Below are 22,561 nucleotides of genomic sequence, written 5' to 3'. Positions count from 1 at the left end.
AGCTGATGGAAAGTATGGAGGACTATCAGGTGAGTCCCTCATTTCTGCCTTTGCCCTCAGTTTTTCATCAGCCGGAAGGAGTTGCCAAAACACCTTCCACGTGAGGCTACTGCAGTTCACTCCTACCCGAGTCCCTGGCAAGGGTACAAGTCAAAGGAACCATAGGAAATGCCGATCGAGAGTCCTGCTTGCTCTCAGCACTGTGGCTTGTAACCGTGTGTCTGTAAGTGTTTGGATGATGTGTGGAGGTAGAACCCAGGTTCCTGGGTTTCCAGTTCTGTTGACTCTTCCCTGTGTCTTTTCATGCAAAACTCTCTAAAGCGTGTCATCTCCAAACTGTGATTGTCAATCATCTCTAATTCCTGCTTATCTAAAATGGGCAGAAGATTCTAACGACCTCTCTTCCCACCTGCTCTTGCCCTCTGATGGAAACCAAGCTCAGTCATAATAGTAAGGTTGGAGAATACCAAACTTGATGCTAGCAAGAGCTGTAAAGTTATCATTGAGAAGTAGAAACCTCACTCAGGATTTGTTGTTGTGAAGCCTTGCCCTAAAACACAGTTATTCAAATGCATTGTTTCTTTATTGCGATAGTATATTGCAAGGTGTTAAAACAGCAATACCAAGTAAGCAAATTTGAGGGGACTTGTTTTAATATATTTGAACTGCGATGCATACAGAATGTCTTAAGGTCCTGTTAGAAGAAAGCTAGTAGCCAAAAATTCCATTGATGTAACTACACGTGACTACACACTTAAAAGTGAGCCATGCAATCTACATCAAACGTGGTTGATAATTACCTGAATGAATTGGTCATACTTTCTCCTTTAAAACAAGTAGAATTTAAAGGGAATAGCTCTGTTCATCCTTACATGCTCAGCAGAACCTTTTTCACATCGTTTAGCATTGTGCAGTGTTCACATTTCCCTCTGGAAAATGGAACTGGAGATTTTAGTAATGGCTAGTTTTGTTTTATAAAGTCCGAATGTTAGTAGTCCATAATAACCCACTTAATTGCTAATATATAGCCCCTAGTTTTGTGTAATAATGAACTTCTATGAAACAAGATCACTTACCCACAAAAATCTAAGAAGGATCTCACATTTTTAAGTCAAGTTAAGGTCCACACTTTGAGACTGACTACCATGGAGAAATAAGGAGCAGTTAGATTTTGGCCAAAAAAAAAAAATCTGACAGCAAAATTAGGATTGCACTTGGCTGCTTATTCTTAAATTGAGCAAATAATGCATTCAAGTAGTTGTTTTAGATGTGTGGGGTTTTTTTGGACAATATGTATGAAAGCCATGTGACATTCTAAGCTCTGCATTGGCTGTTCACAGCATGATCGTAAAGAGGGTCATTTTAGCAACAGCATTTAAGGGCTGAGGATCTCCTTTGATCCTTGGTAAACAAGCCCTTCTCTTTTGAAGGGCTTCATCCTTTGTCGATTGCCTGTGTTTCAGTGTTAAACAGCCTACATTTGCCAGATCGTTACTTGACCATGGAATTGTAACTAAAACAGTTTTCTCTCACTTTCATTGACTTCATGAAATTTTATAAGTTTTTGCATTGATTTTGAACTTTCACTTTGCAGTTGGGTTCATTTTATTACATTGTATATTGTCAGATGGTAGTAACCCCAGCTATCAGCTTGTCCCTCCTTTTCTCTGTTGTCATAATTACCTGTGAACATAGTTCATACACAAATTTAAATCACTAAAAGGAATGTGCAAAAAAATTGGGTGCCCCTCCCAACCTAGTCCCTGTGTAAACACTATCAACAATTCCTGGTGACCTCAGAGAAGCACATAAATTATTCTTTCTATTTCCCATGTAGAGGAGTTGTATGGTCAGGCTCCTTGGCAACTTGCTGCTTTTTTTTTTTTTTAACCTAATGATGTATTTTGTACTTCCTTCCACATCAGCCATGAAAGTTTTCTCCATTCAAGAACATGGGCTATCTTTCCATGTCTTTGAATCCTTTTTTATTTCCTTTATTAATGTTTTATAGTTTTCAGCATATGCGTCTTTCCTTGGTCAGGTCCTTTCCTGACATCCTTGGTCAGGTTTATTCCTGGGCTTTGTTGGGGGGAGGGGTGCAATCTTGAAAGGTATGGTCTTTTACATTCCCTTTCTGATATTTCATTGTTAATGTAAAAAAATGTAATCAACTTCTGAATGTTAATCTTGTATCCTGCTACTTTGCTGAATTCACTTATTAGCTTTTGTGTGGAGTCCTTGGGGTTTTCTGTATATAGTATCATAGTATCTGCATATAGTGGCAATTTTAGCTCTTCTCTTCCAATTTGGATACCTTTTATTTTTTTTCCTTCTCTGATTCCTGTGGCTAGGACTTCCTATACTATGTTGAATATAAACGGTGAGGGTCGGCATTCTTGTCTTGTTCCAGATTTTAGCAGGAAGCCTTTCAGCTTTTTTTCACTGTTGAGTATTGTGTTCGCTATGGGTTTGTCATAAGTGGCTTTTATTATATTGTGATATGTTACCTCTTTGCCCACTTTGATATGAGTTTTTATCATAAATGGGTATTAAATTTTGTCGAATGCTTTTTCTGTATTTATTGAGATGATCATGTGATTTTCGACTTTGTGTGGTATACTACAAGATGATCATGTGACTTTTGACTTTGTCTGTGTGGTATACTACAAGATGATCATGTGACTTTCGACTTTGTTTGTGTGGTATACTACATTGATTGACTTGCATATGTTGAACCATCTTTGTGAACTTGGGAAGAATTCCACTCAGTTGTGGGGTATATTTTTTATGTGTTGTTGGATTCAGTTTGCTAATATTTTTCTTGAGAATCTTTGCATCTATATTCATCAAAGACACTGGTCTGTAATTTTCTTGGTGGTGACTTTGCTTCGTTTTGGTATCAGGGTTATAGTGGCTTAACAGAATGCCTGTGGGAGTGTTTCCTCCCCTTCAGTTGTTTGGAAGAGCTTGAGAAGAATCGGTGTAAGTTCTTATTTGTATGTTTGGTAGAATTCTCCTGTGAAGCCATCTGGTCCTGGACTTTCGTTTGTAGGGAGTTTTTAAATTATAGATTCTATTTCACTTTTAGTGCTCCTTGTTCAAATTTTCACTTCTATGAATTACAGGAGAAAGTCTTGTAATGTGTATTTTACACGTTTCTGAACTGTTTACACCTTTTTGGTAGGCTGCCTATTCAGGTCCTTCGTCCATCTGTGTTGGATAGTTAATCTTTTCCCTATTAGTTTACGTGTGTGTGTGTGTTCACTCAGTCGTTTCTAACTCCTCGCAACCTCATAGACTTGCAGCCCGCCAGACTACTCTGTCCATGGAATTTTCCAGGCAAGAATACTGAAGCAGGTTGCCATTTCCTACTTCAGGGGATCTTCCTGACCCACGGATCGAACCTGATCCCTTGTGTCTCCTGTATTAGCAGGTGGATTCTCTGCCACCGTACCACCTGGGAAGCCCTAGTGATTTATACCGCTCTTTATATATAAAGTATATTAGCCTTTATCCATCATGCATATTACTACTTGTCTTCCAGCTCTCATTTGTCTTTTACCCTGTTTAATGTTTTTTTCCTCCATTTAAAGCTTTTAGCTTTCGTCATTCTTAGGAAGATCACCTCTACTTTATGATTTTATATATAAAAACAAAAATAGTATCCTGTTCATAGTTTTTATCCTTAATGATTCTGTTATTTGTTTGGTTTTGCTTAAATGTTTTATCTACTGGAAATGGGGGGGGTATTATAAGTGACGAAATAGAGATTATTTTGGGTTCCAAATTCTCTAAGTGACCAACTAGTTTTCCCAGTAGAGTTATGGAATAATCTATCTTTTTGCACTAACTAAGGAAAAAAAAAAACCACCTTTCCACACATTAACTCAGCCATTAAAAAGAATACATTTGAATCAGTTCTAATGAGGTGGATGAAACTGGAACCTATTACACAGAGTGAAGTAAGCCAGAAAGAAAAACACCAATACAGTATACTAACGCATATATATGGAATTTAGAAAGATGGTAACAATAACCCTGTGTACGAGACAGCAAAAGAGACACTGATGTATAGATCAGTCTTATGGACTCTGTGGGAGAGGGAGAGGGTGGGGAGATTTGGGAGAATAGCATTGAAACGTATAATATCATGTATGAAACGAGTCGCCAGTCCAGGTTTGATGCACGATACTGGATGCTTGGGGCTGGTGCACTGGGACGACCCAGAGGGAGGGTATGGGGAGGGAGGAGGGAGGAGGGTTCAGGATGGGGAACACAAGTATATCAGTGGCGGATTCATTTCGATATTTGGCAAAACTAATACAATATTGTAAAGTTTAAAAATAAAATTAAATTAAAAAAAAAACTCAACATTCAAAAAACAAAGATCATGGCATCCAGTCCTATCACATCATGGCAAATAGATGGGGAAAAAGTGGAAACAGTGTCTGATTTCATATTCTTGAGATCCAAAATCAATGCAGACGGTGACTGCAGCCACGAAATTAAAAGATGCTTGCTTCTTGGGAAAGCTGTGACAAACCTAGACAGTGTTTTAAAAAGCGGAGACATCACTTTGCTGACAAAGATCCATATAGTCAAAGTTTTTCCCGTAGTCGTGTATGGATGTGAGAGCTGGACTGTTAAGAAGGCTGAGCACCGAAGAATTGATGTTTTCAAACTGTAGTGTTGGAGAAGACTCCTGAGGGTCCCTTAGACAGCAAGGAGATCCAACCAGTCAGTCCTAAAGGAGATCAGTCCCGAGTGCTCATTGGAAGGACTGATGCTGAAGCTGAACCTTCTAATACTTTGGCCACTGGATTTGAAGAGCCAGCTCACTGGAAAAGACCCTGGTGCTGGGAATGATTGAGGGCAAGAGGAGAAAGGAGCAGCAGAGGATGAGATGGTTGGATACCATCACTGACTCAATGGACATGAGTTTGAGCAAACTCAGGGAGATAGTGTAGGACAGGGAAGCCTGACGTGCTACAGTTCAAGGGGTCACAAAGAGTTGGACGTGACTTAGTGACCAAGCAATCACACAACATTCACATACATGTTTTGGACTATTCTTTTTTTAGTATTTATTTATTTGGTTGTGCCAGGTCTTAGTTGCAGCATATGTGATCTAGTTCCCTGACCAGGGGTCAAACCTGGGCCCCCTGTGCAGAGTCTTAGCCACTCGACAACCAGAGAAGTTCCATATTTCGGTCTATTCTTGGACTCTTCTATAGTAATGAAATCACTCATTTTTTAAATTTATTTTTAATTGGAGGATAATTGCTTTACAATGTTGTGTTGGTTACTGCTGTACAGTTACATGAATCAGCCATAAGTATACATATATCCCCTCCCTCTTGAACCTCCCTCCCACCCCTCTAGATGTCACAGAGTGCCCGGCTGAGCTTCCTGGAAACCACTCACTTTTTATTAGGTTTAAGGCATTAGGTTTTTCCCCCTCTTTGCTCCTCTGTTCTATTCCAGCCAGACTTCTGCTCCCACCTGCTCCACTGGAGAAAGCAAAGGGCAGGCCAAGACCTGAGAAACAGCTCTGGGTCATGTTGCCAGCCTTGGGGGAACACGGTCAAGTCTGACTTTCAGGAGCTTTGGCTGACCACCGCGCCCTGACCCTGAGGTCGTGTGGCTGGAGCAGGGGGAACGTGGCTCTGAGAAGCCCACCCCGGGCGTGGCCGCAGTCTGCACGTCCGTGGGGAGGACGTGCACACTGAGGTGCAGTGCTTGTGGAACGGCAGTGTTTCTGCAGAGACGGGGAGAGGTGTGGAGGGAGCGCGTGCAGGCAGCCTTGCCTCCGTGGCGGCGGGTCTTGTGTGTCTTCCTGCCTTGTGTCCCCAGCCTGTGGTCAGAGGAGGGCCATCAGGTCAAGTTCTGCACGTGCATGGAGGGTGAGGGAGCTCAGAGAGTCGGGGGGCACCCGGCGAGGGAACCCGCACCTCTCTTGCAAAGCCCTGTAAATCTAAAACTTCACATCCCTCTGGTCAGGGGAACTGCATACTTATCCCCTCCAGCTTCCTTTCATCAAAGTCAAATGAGGCCTTATTAAAAGCAGATTCCTGGGACTTTTCTGGGATGACAGAAGTGTTCCATATCTTGATGTGGGCATTGGCTACAAGAAGGCATATAACCGTCAAAACATATCGTACAGTACACTTAAGATTGGTGGCTTTTTTCTATATGAAATTTATACCCAATGTTTGTTCTTTCTTTCTGTTTAAGATTTACTCATTTGTTTATTTTTGGTGGCACTGGGCCCTCGTTGCTGCGTGCAGGCTTTCTCTCGGTGCGGCGATCAGGGGCTCCTCTCTAGTTGTGCTGCACTGGCTCTCACTGTGCTGGCTTCTCTCGTCGTGGAGCGCAGGCCGTAGGCACCCGGGCTCAGTGTTGAGGCCCAGGGGCTGAGCTGCCCCAGTGCGTGTCAGGGGCTTAGCTGTCTTGCAGGCATGTAGAATCTCCCCAGACCAGGGATTGAACCCTTGTCCCCCGCATTGGCAGGTGGATTCTTAACCACTGGGACACCAGGGAAGCGCAATACCCATTTTCTTTTAAATGGAGGCAAATAACTTGCTTCTAAAGATATGACCTCATGATTGTAAGAGTTAGATGTTGGTATGCACCAGACTTTAAAAATTACTTCCCCCCATTATTTTTTTTAAGGTTTCACATATTTTGTTTCATATGTTTTGTTCAGTAAAGAAGAGAAAAATTATGCAACAAATTTTACTTAGCTTTTATTTAGCGTAGTCAGTCCCAACATTCAGCACAAAAAGAGTTTACAGAGGATAGAAAGTGCATTAATAAAAGCCAGTCTTTACCAAAAGAAAACAGAAAATATATTATTGATTCAAAATATTTTACACTTGAATGATAAACTGCAATAACTTATTTGGGGCACCTACTGATATAAGAGAAAGGAAAAGAAGAAAATACTTTAGAAGAGTTCAATCTCCATTTCCCCCGTCTTAATCATTTTACCATTAGTGGTAATTATGTATCAACTGCCATCTATGGGGTCGCACAGAGTCGGACACAACTGAAGCGACTTAGCAGCAGCCGCAGCAGAGATTAGAAATCCTAGCTCAATTAAAAGCATGGAAACTCTGACAGGTTAAAGGAATTGTCTCTGGTCATTCAAATCTTAATATCAATCATGTAAATTCTTTTTTTCTTTTTTTTTGCTACTAGAACTGGGCACATTTGGAGCACCTTGAGGGAATGCTGGTTTGGATTTTGTGGTGAGGGGATGACTTTGGAGGAAGACTCTAGGAAGCGGGGAGGTCCCAGTGTGTGTCCTGTGGGCACAGGAGCGCACCGTGACACGGAACTGGGTTTCCAAGAGCCGGGGGCCGTGAGGTTAGCAGGTGGGGCTGCAGGGTCAACGTTTTACTTAGAACTGTCCACATCCTGTGAGGTGCTGCTTTGTCCCCTGTCTTCTTCCTCTCTCAGACATAAACAGTGTTACAGAAGTGGAATCACACAGTCGTGTAGGCAGACCTGATCTTACTGTGCTTTACTGTTGCATGTCCCAGTACTGTTGTTGTTGTGTTGAAGGTTTCTGGCAACCCTGCCTCAAGCAAGTCTGTTGGCGCCTTTTTCCCAGGGGCGTCTGCTCACTTTGTGTCTCTGTGTCACGGTTTGGTAATTGTTGTGGTATTTCAAACCCTCCTCCAGCAAAAAGATGATAACTCACTGAAGGCTCAGGTGATGGTAAGATTTTTTAGCACTAAAGTATTTTTTTAACCAAGATATACACAAAAAAGGCTTTTAAAAAGAAATAGAATGTGAATGGTAGGATCTAGGTAGTAGGGATACAGGGATTCACAGTAAGATTCTTTCACCTTGGCTGCATGTTTAAGTTTTTTCACAATAAAATGTTGGAAAAATACTGGTAGTTGCCTCATGGACATCACCCCCAAATTCTTAAAGAATGGGTGGGAGAATCAAACAAGGTAACAGCACGTGAATGGTTACATGCAACAAGGCATCCCGTTTCTAGTGATACTGTATTACTTTCTCAGAGCAGCTCTAGCAGAGTTCCATAGACTGGGTACTTAAAATAGCAGAAATTTATTCTCGCTGTTCTGTGTGTGAGAAGTCTGAAATCAAGGAGCTGGCCAGGTTGGCTCCTTCTGGAGCCTCTAAGGGGACTTACCTCTTTCTTAACTTCTGGTGGGACTGACAACCCTTGGTGTTCTTTGGCTTGTTGATACTTCACTCCAGTCTCTGCCACAGTCTCACACAGGCATTCTTCCTTGTGTCTTAAATTTGTGTCCAAATTTCCCCTCTTCCTATGAGGACACCAGTCATTCTGGACTTAGAGCCCACCCTCACCCAGTGTGACCTCATCGCAATGTGATGAATGCAAAGACACTATTTCCAAATAAAGTCACACTCACCAGATTCTGCGTGGGCATGAACTTGACATGGGTGGCATGTGTGCATGCTTAATCGCTCAGTCGTGTCCGACTCTTTGAGACCCCATGGACTGTAGCCCACCAGGCTCCTCTGTCCATGGGATTTTCCAGGCAAGACTACTGGAGTGGGTTGCCATGCCCTCCTTCAGAGGATCTTCCTGACCCAGGGACTGAACTCGTGTCTTGTGCAGAGAGATACTATTCCTCCCAGTACAGATATCTTTAAATAACTTCTGCCACTCAGATAACCTTGATGGAAGTAAATATGATAGGCCCTGGAAATTGTGTGGTATTTCAGAAAAATGGTTCTAGTAGCAATGGAGATTCTATTTAAGACCCTTGTGAAAAGTTTGATGTTTCATTGAGGTGAAAAAATACAAATATAACTAAATTAGAAAATTAATTAAGATAATTAACAAGGAGATAGATGTGTGTGTACACACACACACACAAATACATGTATACGGGCTTCCATGGTGACTCAGATGGTAAAGAATCTGCCTGAAATGCAGGAGACCTGGGTTCGATTCCTGAATCAGGAAGATATCCTGGAGCCAGGCATAGCAACTCATTCCGGTATTCTTGCTGGGGAAATCCCATAGACAGAGAAGCCTGGCAGGCTACAGTTCAGGGGGATCACAGAGAGTCAAACATGACTGAGCAACTAACACTTTCACTTCAACAAGGAGATAGATGTATGTGTGTATATGTATATATAGTTCCATATTCTTGGGCCATTCCCCACATCTACAATATCAGAATCTCTGAAGGCAAGACCTCGAAACCTGCACTTTTAACAAGCTCCCTGTGTGCCTCAGAAGCAACATAAACTTTGCAACCCACTGTCCTAGAAGTTTAAGGGCGGAGAGTAAATGGAGAGGGGAGAGCTGGAGTCACTGAAAGTGGCTTGGTGGGCAGGTCTCGTGGGATTACTAAAGAGTCAGCATCTCAAGCTCCCAGTGTGGAGTTCAGTGCGGAGCAGCTGTGCAGTGGGTACTGCACCTGTCCCCTTCCAGGAGAGTGGGGGCGTCCGGGGACCTGTAGCTCTGGTCCAGCTCTGCGTCTCGTCAGCTACGTGACGTCGCATGAGTCAGAACACTCTCCCGGCCTTTATTTCCCCGTTCACTGCCCCACTGCAGGATTCTGTGTGGCTACAGTGAGATCATGTGAGCTCAGTAAAATGGAGCATGGAGATTAACTGACATGGGATTACAAGCCCTTTCAGCCCAGCTTCCACCAAGAAAAGGCAGGTTTCTCTTAGGCGGTGAGGAACGCGTGGTTTTAGGGTCTTAAGTTGCTATGTGCTCAGACTGTCTTGGGTCAGGCCACTTACCCCCTGTAGTTGCATGCTCGTGGCGACGTTCAGTTTCTCAGAGTTGCCTCTCCCCGCAGCGAGGGCAGGTGGGGTCTGCACTGACCTTTTGTCTCTCCAAAACGGAGGCTGGCAGCCACCCGAGTGGTCCCAGGGGCTGGTAGGGCTGCCTCCTTCTCCTTCCTCTGTTCAGCTGCAGACAGTGGTCCTGGTCTCCTCATGCCCCCGCTGAGCCTAATGCTGGGGGTAAAAAGACAACTGGTTGCTGTCCTCACAGGGCATCCCTGCCCGTGGAATGAAGGAGGAAGACAGGGCACTAAGGGTTGTGGCTAGAGCTGTAACAGAATATTCTTTGGATGGATGGATGAATAGATAGCAAATAAATTTTAGATCAGGGGCTGTAACAGAATGACAGCTGCAGCTTCTGATGGGAGTAATCAGGGAAGGCCTCTCTGGGGAGCTGGGATCTGAGGGATGAAAAGGAGCTGTCATAGTAACTGGGTAAAAAGCATTCTAGGCAGAGGAACAGCAAGTACAAGGGCCCTGGGGTATGTCAGGGTTGGAATCCAGAGGGCAGCTCTGGGGTTGCTGGGAGCGTGGCGGGCAAGGGAGATTGTGGGGTAGGGAGAGTGGAGAGGGAGCCGGAGCCTGACGTCAGGGGGGCTTGCTGGTCATTGTGGGGGCTCAGAGTGTACTCTGAGGACAGTGGGCTGCGGCATTGTAAGCGGAACACTGACACCGTCACTCTGTAGCTTGTTGGAACATTCTGGCTGCCACATGGATGGTGGCTTGAAGGGTGTCAAGAACGAAAACAGGAAGAGAGCAGAGAGGCCATCACTGTGGTCCAGATGACAGAAAGAAGTGCCCTGGACTGCACAGCCATTGGGATGGAAAGAAGTAGATAGAAATGTCTTGGAGGTAAAACCAGTAGAACTTGCTGAGGGAGTAAATGCTGGGAGTGAGGGAAAGAGAAGAGTTGAGGGTAACATCATGGCTTTGACCTGAACAATTAGGCACGTTGATTTGTGGGAATGATGAATACTGGGATGGAGGTCCAGGTTTGGGATGGCGCAGTTAAAGTTCACTGGGTCCCTGTTGGGTGTAAGAGGCCCAGGAAACACCCAGGGAGAGATTTCAAATAGTAGTTGAAGTCTGCTGTCCAGTAAGGTATCCCCGAGGCACATGTGGCAATTTAATTTTCAATGAAATAAAAATTCAGTTCCTCAGTCATACTAGCTACGTTTCAAGTGCTCAGTAGACATGTGTGGCTAGTGGCTACTATGTTGGACAGGGCGAATCTAGAACATTTCTATCATTGCAGAGAGTTCCTTTGGGCAGCATTGGTCTAAAAGCTGTGGCCCAGAGTTCCAAGGCACTTCTCTCCAGGCTGGTGGCATCCTGACTGGTGATTCTGCTCCAGGAAGCTGATGTCCCTGCCTCCTTCACCTTTGGTTCCTTCTTGTCATCTCTCCCTCTACTTGATCACACCAGATCGTGTATTCAGTGATGCCCCAACACATGGCCTTGTTGGAGAGGCACTGACCACACAGAAGGCCAAGTTGCCCTGGGGCTGTTCAAGACCTCACCCCCTGAGGGTGAGCACCATTAGCGTGATGAGTATAAATACGGTGTTTAATGAGCATAAAACTGGGAGTGTAGGCTATAACTCGTGAAGAGGTACTAGTTCTAGAGCTCACTGTGTGGACTTGGCTAATTTAAGAAACATGCAGTGGATTTGGAAGTTGTCAGGTCAGATGAGGGTGGAAAAGAAAACAGGTTTAGAGTTAGACAGTCTTGTGTTCTCGAACTAACCGTATCACTGGAGATAAGCCAGTCAACCTCTGTGTACATCAGCGTCCTCATCTGTAAATGGGGAAAAATTCCATGCCTGGCAGGGAGAGGGGAAATTGCTTGAATCAGTAAAAAGAAGTAATGGGTTTAAGACAGGGTTTTTTTTTTTATTATTATTATTGCTTTGTTTATAAAATAGCTCAGTGACTTGTATCGTTTCTGGCAATATAATCTTTTGCCATTTTGTAAACAGAGGAGAACAGCAGTGTTTTTCTTTCTTAAATTATTAGATTATAATAGGCACATTTTGAAATCTTGCCTCTGGGATAGTGATATCTGAGGTTATTTGTAAATCCATGGTCTTGCTTCTCTTTTAATAAAACAGCAAAATAGTATTTTGAGGTTAATCCTTACAGAAAAGAGTGTTACATCTGAAATTGGTTTTTTATATAAGTTGGGTCAGTGAGCAGATAACATATTTTAGATGGCTTAAGCGTGTCTTCCCTGTGGGTAACACATTCTGTCAGCCTACCTGAGGTGCTTTGAGGTCTCGGACTTGAGAGACCACAGTCTAGAAATGTCCCGTCGAATCTACAAAAGGCTGAGCTTGAGCAGCTTGTCTCCTGTATTTGCTGATGCTGCTCCTCAGAGCTGGGGCTCTTGGTCCCGCCCATCCGACCACTACAGGAGAGGCAGGTTTGGCACGACAGGACCCAGGAGGTGCCTCTTGGTGACTTCCTGGAAATGGTGCCCTCATCTGAGCAGAAGTGATCTGCGTGGATGCAGACGGTCCATATCAGGACTTGGTAGAGAGTCAAGTTAGTAGCCCAGAGACTTGTGGGACACTGTCGTGAGTCTGGGGTGGTAATTTAGTACTTTCAATCCACTCTCCCCCTTTCCTGATGTCTTGGAATGCCCACCTATGCTGGCTCCTGCTTCTGGTGACAGGGCTGCTGGTGACGTCATCCAAGGGGCTCATTTCACAGTTAGGAGCCATGGTGACGTCATCCAAGGGGGTCATTTCACAGTTAGGAGCCATGCGGGGTCACAGCACTGCTGAAACGGACGTCAGGGATGCGTGGAGGCTGGGAGCCATGCGGGGCCACAGCACTGCTGAAATGGACGTCAGGGATGCGTGGAGGCTGGGAGCCATGCGGGGTCACAGCACTGCTGAAACGGACGTCAGGGATGCGTGGAGGCTGGGAGCCATGCGGGGTCACAGCACTGCTGAAACGGACGTCAGGGATGCGTGGAGGCTGGGAGCCATGCGGGGCCACAGCACTGCTGAAACGGACGTCAGGGATGCGTGGAGGCTGGGAGCCATGCGGGGCCACAGCACTGCTGAAATGGACGTCAGGGATGCGTGGAGGCTGGGAGCCATGCGGGGTCACAGCACTGCTGAAACGGACGTCAGGGATGCGTGGAGGCTGGGACAGTCTTGTCCACATCCCCAAAGCTCCTGAGTGGAGGCATGAGGCACACCTCCGGACGCGCTTCCTACCCCTGCTCATCGCCTCTTCTCCTTTGGCCGGGCAGGCAGCCTGTGGCTGTGCTCTGGGGCTTCTGTGGCCTGTCATCTGCCAGGCCTGGTTTCGGTTTGGGTTTTGGGTTTTTGCGCGTCAGGGGTTTGTTATAATGTCCTCAAGCTCGGGTAGGCCACAGGGCCTGGCTTCTGATTTCGACTTCATCACTCGGCAGCCTCCTGGGGATGGAAGCAAACAGGTCCTGCCGTCTTCATTTTTGCCCCCAAGTTCCTGGTGACAAAAACAAATGGGCTCCGGGGACGCTGCTCCCTGGGGACCGCGGGGCGGGGCTCGTTAACACAGGTTTCTCCTGGGCCGCCCCTTGGTGCAGCCGCGGTCCCCCTTCTCCCAGGGCCCGCCTGGCCCACCTGCGCCCAGGTATCGTGAGACACCTGGACCCCCAGCACCCGCTGGGCCCCCAGGGAGTGGGGCAGAGCTGGACACAGGACCTGGGGCACCATCCCATTTCCAAAAAGAGTTTTCAGGCCAAGCCCAGGCTGCAGGATAAAAGGCCGTCTGTCTGCCCCGCGGTGCCCAGCCCCGGCCTTCCCGAACAACACCCCTTTATGCGGCGCCCCCGCCCGCCGCACACAGCCTCCTTTCAGCGCCTCTGTGGTCGGCTTGTTTGTGTGCCCCACACAGTGCAGGCTTTCTGCTGCTCTTCTCTCTGCTCTCCCCCTCACGCACCCTCCAAGCACACCCTCTCTGGGGACAGTCTGGGGCTCGGGCGCGGGGTTGGGGGGCCCACGGCAGGGGCTCGGAGCATCCCGGTGAGTCCCCCCTGGCGGGGACACGGTGAGCACATGGAGGCCATCAGTGAGGACAGCTGGAAGCAGCTTCCAGGCCAACGCTCCCAGCAGCCGTTGGCGAGCCCTTAGATCAGTGACTGGGTCCTCTGTGCCTCAGTTTCCCTCGTGCGGGAAACACGTCCTCAGGGAGAATTGTGTTGATGGCTGTGAACCGACGGCCACACGCACAGGTGGGACTGGCCCTCGCTGGGAAGCGGGTGCCGATGGAAGCCGCGCAAACTGTGGTGGGTGTGGGGCTGGCCAAGTAGGCCGAGGTCTACGTCAGAGAGAATTGCAGTCCGCTGGAGCCCCAGGCCAGCCTGCCACCCCAACATAGCGTTCCACGTGCTGGAGCGAGACCGCTCAGGCCCTGAAGAAGGGGATCACAGCCCCCCTGGCTCTACACGGGGCCTGTGGGCTGGGGAGGGGGTACCCGAATGCCCACCCTCCAGGGGCCTGGCAGAGGGCTGTGCTGATTGCAAGGCCCCGGCGTCTGCTGCAGCCTTGGGTCCCATTCCCACGTTTCCTTGATCACCTCCATCATCTGCTCTCACTCCCCCTCGGACTCATTCTCCTTCTGGGGCCCTGGGTCAAACCCAGGGGAAACTGGTCCAGGCCTTTGATTTGCTTGCTGGTGCTGCTGCAGTGTAGTCCGCAGACCAGGTGGCTGGGGCAATAGGAGTTGGCGTGTCAGTTCCGGAGGCCAGAGCTCTGAGGTGTGGTGGGCTGGGCTTGTCGCGAGGGCTGTGAGGGAGACCATCCCAGGCTGCTCCCTGGCTGCGGCTGGTTGGTTGGCAAGCTTTGGAGGCCTGGGCTTGCAGGTGCTTGGCCCTGACTCTTCACAGGGTGCTCTCCAGGGTGTGTGCTCTTTCCACATTTCACCTTTCTGAATGGGCACCAGGCATGCTGGGTTAGGGCCCACCCGAATCACTTCGTCTCAACGACTTTCAGATAAGGCCACGTTCTGATGTGCTGGGGGTTAGGATGTCAGCACGGGAGTTTGGAGGTGGGCTGGGCGTGGGGAGGACCAGGTCAGGCCTCTCAGGAGAGAGAGACCCTGGAGGCGCATCCTTGGTGCCCGGCCACATCTCCCCTGCAGTCGCTTCACCCCCATGGGTTCATCTCCTTTCCAGGCATCATGAGGGGGAAGAGGGGTGGTGAAAGTCAGAATCCCTGGCCTGCTTCCGCTTCCTGGCCCCCTCTTTTCCTTGGACCCGATCCACTCACCTAGACTGGATGGAGGGTGAGGCCCAGTTGCCATCCACTGAACTTCACAGGGCTCTGCTCCCCCCAGAGCCAGTCTGTCACCAACCCACTGTGGGCCTTGGCAGAGCGGGGTGGGCACACTTGGACGCCCTCTGGGTTCCCAGGGGACAGAAGCCTTGCTCTTCTCGTCCACACCCATCCTTCCCTGCGGCTCCCCCGGGGCGGGAGGGCTGAGCTCCCCCAGGTGCTGCAGACGGGCAGGCCAAGGGCTGTGCTTGGGTTCAGACACATTAGTTTGGCCCACATCATTCGTTTTAAATGTGAGGCAGATTTTTAAATTCTGGAGATTTCAGAGAGAAATCTAGTTTTTCAGCTTTTCTTAGAAATCAGAAGGTCTGAGCACTGGGCCCCATCTTAATCTGACCTGGACCTAAGTCAGGGCTGCCCCCTTCCCGTGGGGGCGACCCCTGCAGGTTGCTGCAGTGCCCACCCTCCCCTGCCGCCTTCCCCATACCACGACCACAAGACAGCGACCACCGATGACTGCGCGTGTCACATTTCTTTTTTTTCCCTCTGTACCACTGTCTCCAGCAAAAGGGCTCCTCACGGTTTTGCTTGTTTTTTTGTTTCTTGGTGCCTCTTGTTTTAAGAAAAATGGGAACGAGCATCTTTCCTCATAAAAGTGAAGAGTATTCCTGTGTGTTTCATTACAAACAATGTGAGTCTGATTCATGTGCCACACTCTGCCTGCTTTGCTCATGGGTGGCACCTGCCCAGCGTCTGAGGAGAGCAGGAACTTGGGGTGCCCTTGCCAGAGAGAAGCATTTCTTGTTCCAAGAGGAAGACCCTGAGGTCACAGAGCAGGTCGATGAGGGATCTGGACCTAGAGCTTGGTCTCTGCAGTAGAGTGAATCTGCAGGGCCTGGACTGGGTGGCTGACCCTGGACTCTTCTTCCTCAAGGCTGCCTCCCTGAGAGGCAGGCGTGTTGGAAGAAGTGGCTGGAACTTCAGGGAGCCGGAAGGGAACCATTCCTGGGTCCCCTGTGAGCTCAGGTCTGAACTCAGTTTATGGGAGAGGAGGTGGCGGCCCAGGGAGCCTTGGAGAGTGGGGGGTGCTGTCTGCAAGAGCGTCCCCGTGAGACAGAAGCAGGGGCCTGAGCTGGCCCAGGAGGACAGCGCAGTCCATGGGCAGCTGAGAGTGGCTGCACTGGGAGAAACCACACCGGTGCTGACGTCTCACTGACCTCTCTCCCTGTGGCCTGGGAGGCCTGAAGGAGCTCAGGGCCCCCCTTCCACATTGCCCAGCATGTCCAGTGGATTCCAGGTGGGGGTGGGCAGTGCCGCCTACCCAGTCTCCTTAGTGGGGCATACTTACCTCCCCCCTCCCCCGTTAGCCATCCTGCCTGCCGGGACCCCCGGAGCCTAACCAGGCCACCGTCTACGCACAGCATCCCATTCAGGACACATTCGCGCGCTGACCCCGTGCCAGCAGCCGAGGGCCCAGCAGGGAGCGGGGCATCAGGGTCTCTACCCTCGTGGGGCTTGCACTCTGGCTTGGGAGGCAGTCCCCACAAGAGGCACAGCAAAGCAACATTTTTTCAGCCCCTGAACGACTTTGCTGAGCTCACCAGCTCCTCACAAACAGCCTTGGGCCTGACCATAACATGTGCTTCTAGCCAGATCTGCCGCCTGCCTTCCCAGGGTGGAATGCTCAGAGCTCTATCCTTCCTACCCTGGGACAGTCTGGAGTCGCTCGGGTAGACCCTCCAGGAAAGCTGTCATCGGGCACAGGTGTCAAGCCTCACCTGTCAGCACGAGGGCTGATCATTCTTACAAAAGCCACTGTGTGTCTGACTTCAGAGCTATTCACTTCCCTTCCCCAAAGTCTGCGGCTATGCGGTCTGATGGCAGGACCCAGAACAACGTCCTAAACCTGGAAAAGTGCGCAAGTATTCTTCACTTGCTCATGCTTTTTGGTTAAGGCTTTTTGGTTTTAAGGCTTGCTTCCAGGATCAGGAGAGTCTGTTAAATAATGCATTGTGGAAGTTTCTAAGAAATTTTTTTAGAGGCCTTTTAAAGTCTGAGTTGTACCTCAGTCCCTAGGAATGACCTTTACACACTTCTGATTCATGTTTGGTGTTTGACCGTGGAATTCAAGGCTGAGCCCAGCTCACCTATAAAATAAACACAGAGTCCAGGAAGTCTGGAAGGCATGGCCCAGATCAGTGTATGTGGTGCGATGTGATGGCTCCCGGAAGGACTTCCTTCCTGGAACACCCACCCCCTGCCCTGATTCGCATAGGAGCAGCCCAAGTTGGAACGGGAGACCTTTTGAAAACTCACAACTAGACTCTGGAAAAAGAGTCAACTAGAGGATATGACTGAGCAACTTGACTTTCACTTTTCACTTTCATGCATTGGAGGAGGAAATGGCAACCCACTCCAGTGTTCTTGCCTGGAGAATCCCAGTGACAGCGGTGCCTGGTGGGCTGCCGTCTCTGGGATCGCAGAGTCGGACACGACTGAAGCGACTTAGCAGCAGCAGCAGCAGCAGAGGACACTTCCTTGTCCCTGAGGGCATTTCTGCTCCTGGCAGTTCCCATGTGCTGTTTGCTCTGGCTCTCCTTGAAATCTCCTCCCATATTACAGCCGTGTACAATCCTATGGTTAATAAACCTGGGCTCCTCCCAGGGAGGGCTGTGGTCCAGATGAGGCCACCCGGAAAGCACCTTGCTCATGCCCGCCTGGGATCTGCCGGCTGAAAGCATCCCACTCACGACAAGGCTGCCTTGCGCCTCCACGACCTTCGGGCTGTGCTTACCTGGGGCTGGGACGGCAGGAGGCGGCAGGAAGACAGGAGGAGGCAGCTTTTCCTGCCACTTCCCCCTCTCCCCACCTTTCGGGGCAGCCCTAGACGGGCGCTGGGGCAGGATCCAAGGGCAGCGTGACTGCCTGGGGCCGGGGAGGCAGATGGGAGCCCGCGCTGAGCAGGACCTGGGGCCCTCCCGCCTTCTCCCTCATTTCACCTGAAGTATTTCCAGCCGAACACCAGCAGCAGCAAAGTACCCTGAAGGTTCTGTTTTCATTTTCAGCCAACATCTGTCAGTGAAACTAGATTTTCAGTAATTTGTTAAGAAAACCTTAGAGCTGGAACAAAGAGTGCCTTTGATCCACTTCCTGTTACACAGAGATTAGACCCTCGTGAACCGAGCAAACAATGACGTACAATTAATGCTAACAGAACAAAAATTTAGGTTGTCATTTTTCTTCATTAATAAATATTTTTAAATGGAATCTTATTTTAAATTATTATCATTTAATCCTCATGTGAAGTTGCCAGATGACCTTCCTCGGGAAGAACTGCCTTTTATGCTGCAAGGGTGTATTTTCTACCTACTTCTTTCATTTATGAAACGCTGCTAATGATAATTTTTTTGAAAAAATACTTTTTTTAAAATACATCTTATTTTGGCAAAATAAGCTTGTCATTTCATATCAGACTAATGTAGTTTCAGTTCTCTTCACGTCTGTCCCATGGACTGGGGCAAAGGGCACTGAGGATGATATACGGCTCAGGTTACTGGGATTCGGCCCTTGTGTCTGGGCACCGGCCCACCCAGCCTGGGCGGCATCCTCAGGTGGTGTGTTAAGCGTCCTGCACCACATCGATTCCAGGCAGGCGTGCTCACACCATTCGATTTGCATTTCCAAGGAGCAGGAGCCTTGTGGAAGTTCAGGGCTCCACCCAGTAACATAGCCAGGGTCCCCTGCGACCCATGCTGCGACTCAGAGGTCTGGAATCTCAGGGGATCGTGACTGGGTTGCAGAGAGCCAACACCAAAACATGGTTCACTCTAGAAACATGAGTGGAGCATGAAGTACGCTCAGGCGCCCACCCCAGGCGCCTAGGAGAGGGAAACAGTAGTTTCCTGCCCTGTTGGGATCGGTTGCACCATTGGACAGGCTCGATCATGGCCCACACATGCAAAAACAACACGAGGCAGAAGATTACAACTACCAACCGAGGCGGTGGGACACATGAAAGTGGGTTTTGTTTTGTTTTTTTCCTAAGTTGGAAAATGAAGACATCATTTCTGGCCAGACTGGTTAGGCAAAAAAAATATGGTGGTCAGGAAAATGTTCCCGAGCCCAACTGCAGGCTCCGCTTTCTCATTAACTATGGTCTGCTTCATGCCTTGGTCCTCTCACCTGTCAAGTAGGAAGAATAATCATGCCTCTCTCATTCAGTTGTTATGAAGATGAAAGGGCTGGGCTCATGGTAAGGCTTCGTGCACATTAACCATTGTTGTCATGATAGGTAGGATGACATTTGAGGAGAAAAATGCAAGGCAAAAGGCAACTCATCCCTATTGCTGAAGGGAAAAGTCTGGGTTAATTCAAGGACATACGGGAGAAGAGTTTGGAAATAATGAGGGAAAGATGTGAAATACAGGGAAGTCAAGGACAAGCCAACCTGCAGAGGATACTAGTGTGGTCACTCTTAGGAAAGTGGTCAGAGGATCAGACAATCTTGTCAGCCTTTGGGAACATCCTCCCTGGGATAAGGAGCAGGACCAGTGTTAGAGACAGGGACGTTGCAGAGTCTTCTGAGCTGATGCGTGGGTGGCACGCTGCAGATGTTCAGACACCTGTCTGTGGATGAGTCAGTGAGGGCAGTGGGTGTGGATGAGATCCGCGTAGGAGGGGAAACGACCATAGTGATGCTCACTGACACCGCCAGCCCCTGAAGAGGAGGCAGATATGGAGCCAGGGCTTCCATCCCTGCAAACTCCCCTCGATGACCCCATTTCTTAGGGTCCCTCTGATTCCCATTGCCTCATGCCCTCCTGTTCATCACCATTCCAGGCATCCCAGTCTTCCTCACAGTGAACAGGTTTGCAGGTCCGAATCACCTCCGGGCCACACCAGCTCTCAACACATGCCAGCAGCAGCAGTCCGTTTAAAAAAAAACAAACAAACAACTTCAGGTGGCCAGAAGTTAGATGAGATGAGATGGTGGTCAGAGTGCTGATGGGAGCTCTGTTCCCATGGCCTGAAATAGGACGTTCCATGACGGGGAGGCACGGGCCTTGTTGTGTGCTGTCCGCATCCCCAATCACACCCACCTTGGAGGAGGAACAGGAACCAGTCATTATGCGTAGAGACCCTATTATGTCCTGAGAGAATCTTAGGGAAAAGCAGATGGCAGTGGTCTGTTCTCGGGTGTATATATAAGCTACCAGGTGAAAACAGCCTGTACAGTCCTAGAGGGCAAGAGCCAGAAGTTGTCCCTGAACACTGCGGCTGCTGAGCAGAGGGAAGACTTCCCCAAGGCCTCCGTGAGCAGAAGCACGGGATGGGTAGATGAGTGTTGTGTCCAGTACTGGTAAACGGACACCCTTCCTTCTGCTTCCGGGGGTTGTTTCGAGGCACATGCCCTAGATAGACCTGTGTCTGCCACTCAGGGATGTCTGAAAAGTGTAGCGCAGACAAAAAAATCACACGCTGATTCAAATGATAACCCCTTCTCTGCTTGGGATGGGCGGACCCCAAGACAAGCCTTTTGTGGAGAGAGATGGATGGAGTTGGAGTGAGTGAGTGGGGTTGGGGTGCAGAGAAGGATTCGATCACCCTACTTAAGAAAAGACCTGGAGGGACCGGGAGACAGGAGCTATCCGGGAGGGAGAGAACCATGGTTAGAGGCGCTCGAGGGTGTTTTGAGGATAGCACAAAATTGAAAGGGACAAGATTATTATATGACATTTTTATATTGGATAGTTAGGGAATTTCATTGTATGAAATACTATAAAATTCTCTCTGTCCTCAAGAGATCTTCAGAGATGCTTTAAAAAAAAAAAAAGAATTCAAATATTAACGTGGTGACACAAATTAAAAATACTGAGATACCCAGACCAAGACAGGATCACAAAAGCCCCTTTTACTTGATTGTACGTGGGTTTTCCCAGTAAACGACAGCATCACTGTTGCCATCAGGTTCTGTCAGTTCATTTGGAAGCGAAAATACAAGAATCGTAACAGCAGAAACCCCAACTGGCTGCTCAAGCAGTCTTCTCAGCTTCTTGCAATTCCCCAACCTCTCAGGCCCCCTTCCCCATGGCCCCCAGCCCCACGCCTTCCTTTGGTCTCAGGGACTCAGAGGACAGGCCTCTCCTACTGGCGAGGGCTCGCCCCACCCTTCCTGTAGGGAAATGTGCTCCGCGCCTACGTGCCAGCCAGCCCTCTCCGACTCACCCCACATGACATCAGGGCCAGTTGGGAGCATGTGAGTTTCCAGGTACATTCCATTTCCTCCTTTCTCTGCCTCTGCACCCTTTGCGTTTGACCTTGAGGCCATTTGGGCTCTCCTCTGCCAGCCCCACCCCGTGTCCAGCTGCTGACCCACACCTGGGAGTTCCTGGAGGGCTGGTCCGTGTGCCCTGTGGGCTCTCCTTCTGCGGGCATGTGGCCCTAGATGCCCACCTGTGGCTCACCAGCCCTGTAGACTCACCAGGAAAACAGACACGGTGTGTCATCATCAGGTGTGACCTGGCAAGCCTTCTGGGTGCCACCCTGCGACTCTTGGCCTGGCAACTGCCAGGAGCCTGGGGAGGGGCTGGCAGGGCTCCCCTGGGCCAGAACATTCCCCCTGACGGCTCTCGTTTCCTTCCAGTCTCTTGGCCAGCTTCTCTTCTCCCATGGATCTTTCTGCCTCTTGCTTTAGTGTGTGTTTCTAAGGAGAAGACGAGTGTCGGGAATAAGACCGCCCACTCAGTGCTAACCCGCTCTCCAGTGCGCTCAGGACCCTCTATTTCCGCCCACCCTGCCCCGCACTGTGCTCCCACGCTCGGCAAGGGCCGCGCGGGCTCTCTTCCCTTGCCGCCATCGGTAATCTGCTCTTGTCTTCATTCCCCAGGGTCCCGTGGAGAATGGGCCTGTAGCCTCTGCGAGCACTCAGAAGACAGACCCTGTGATGGAGCCAAAGCTCAAGGCGGTGGACTGGGAAAAGGTAGCGGGCACGGGCCAGGGCGGGGTGGCACCTGGGGCTCGAGGAGCCAAGGAGGGGGGGCGTGGAGCCACCAGCGTGGCTGGTCATGATGAGGGTAGACGAGGACCCGGGGACAGGCGCCAACAGCTCACGAGCTTGACCTGAGGCAGTAAACTCAGCCCACTGTGGTGGTGGGTCCCTGGAAACCACATGCAAGGTCTGGCTGCAAAGACCCCAGAGGGAGGTCCCCCACTGGGATCCCTGAAGCTGAGAAGGGCCCGAGGATGAGGCAGACACGCCCAGCTTGACCAGTGCACGAGGCAGAGCGGCCCAGGCGCTGGTGACCACTGGCAGGAGGCCGGGATGGGCGGGAGCCCTCTGCATCAGGCGGGTGCGGAGCCCAGCCCCTCGCTTCTCTCGGCGCTCGCTCGCAGACCAGCATCCGGCCCTGGTTAGGCGCACCCATGTGCTGGTCAGGGGCTCCTGGAGGGGCTGGGTGGTCGCCAGTGGCGGTGGAGCCAAGACGT

At 49.5% G+C, this 22,561-nt stretch overlaps 1 protein-coding gene across 2 annotated transcripts in view; it reads left to right on the top strand.

Annotated features, from left to right (window-relative positions):
- The window catches only part of FA2H (fatty acid 2-hydroxylase), a 54,515-nt gene that overhangs the window by 7,009 nt on the left and 24,945 nt on the right, over positions 1-22,561 (top strand). For both annotated transcript variants that reach the window (XM_005218348.4, NM_001192455.1), the window contains exon 2: positions 21,963-22,055. In XM_005218348.4, the coding sequence (XP_005218405.1) occupies positions 21,963-22,055 (93 nt within the window). The remainder of the gene's footprint in view (positions 1-21,962; positions 22,056-22,561) is intronic.

The sequence above is a fragment of the Bos taurus genome, chromosome 18 (assembly GCF_002263795.3).
Source record: "Bos taurus isolate L1 Dominette 01449 registration number 42190680 breed Hereford chromosome 18, ARS-UCD2.0, whole genome shotgun sequence".
Taxonomy (NCBI): Eukaryota; Metazoa; Chordata; class Mammalia; order Artiodactyla; family Bovidae; genus Bos; species Bos taurus.
Note: the sequence above shows the minus strand (reverse complement) of the source record. Positions and strands in the feature narration are given on the sequence as shown.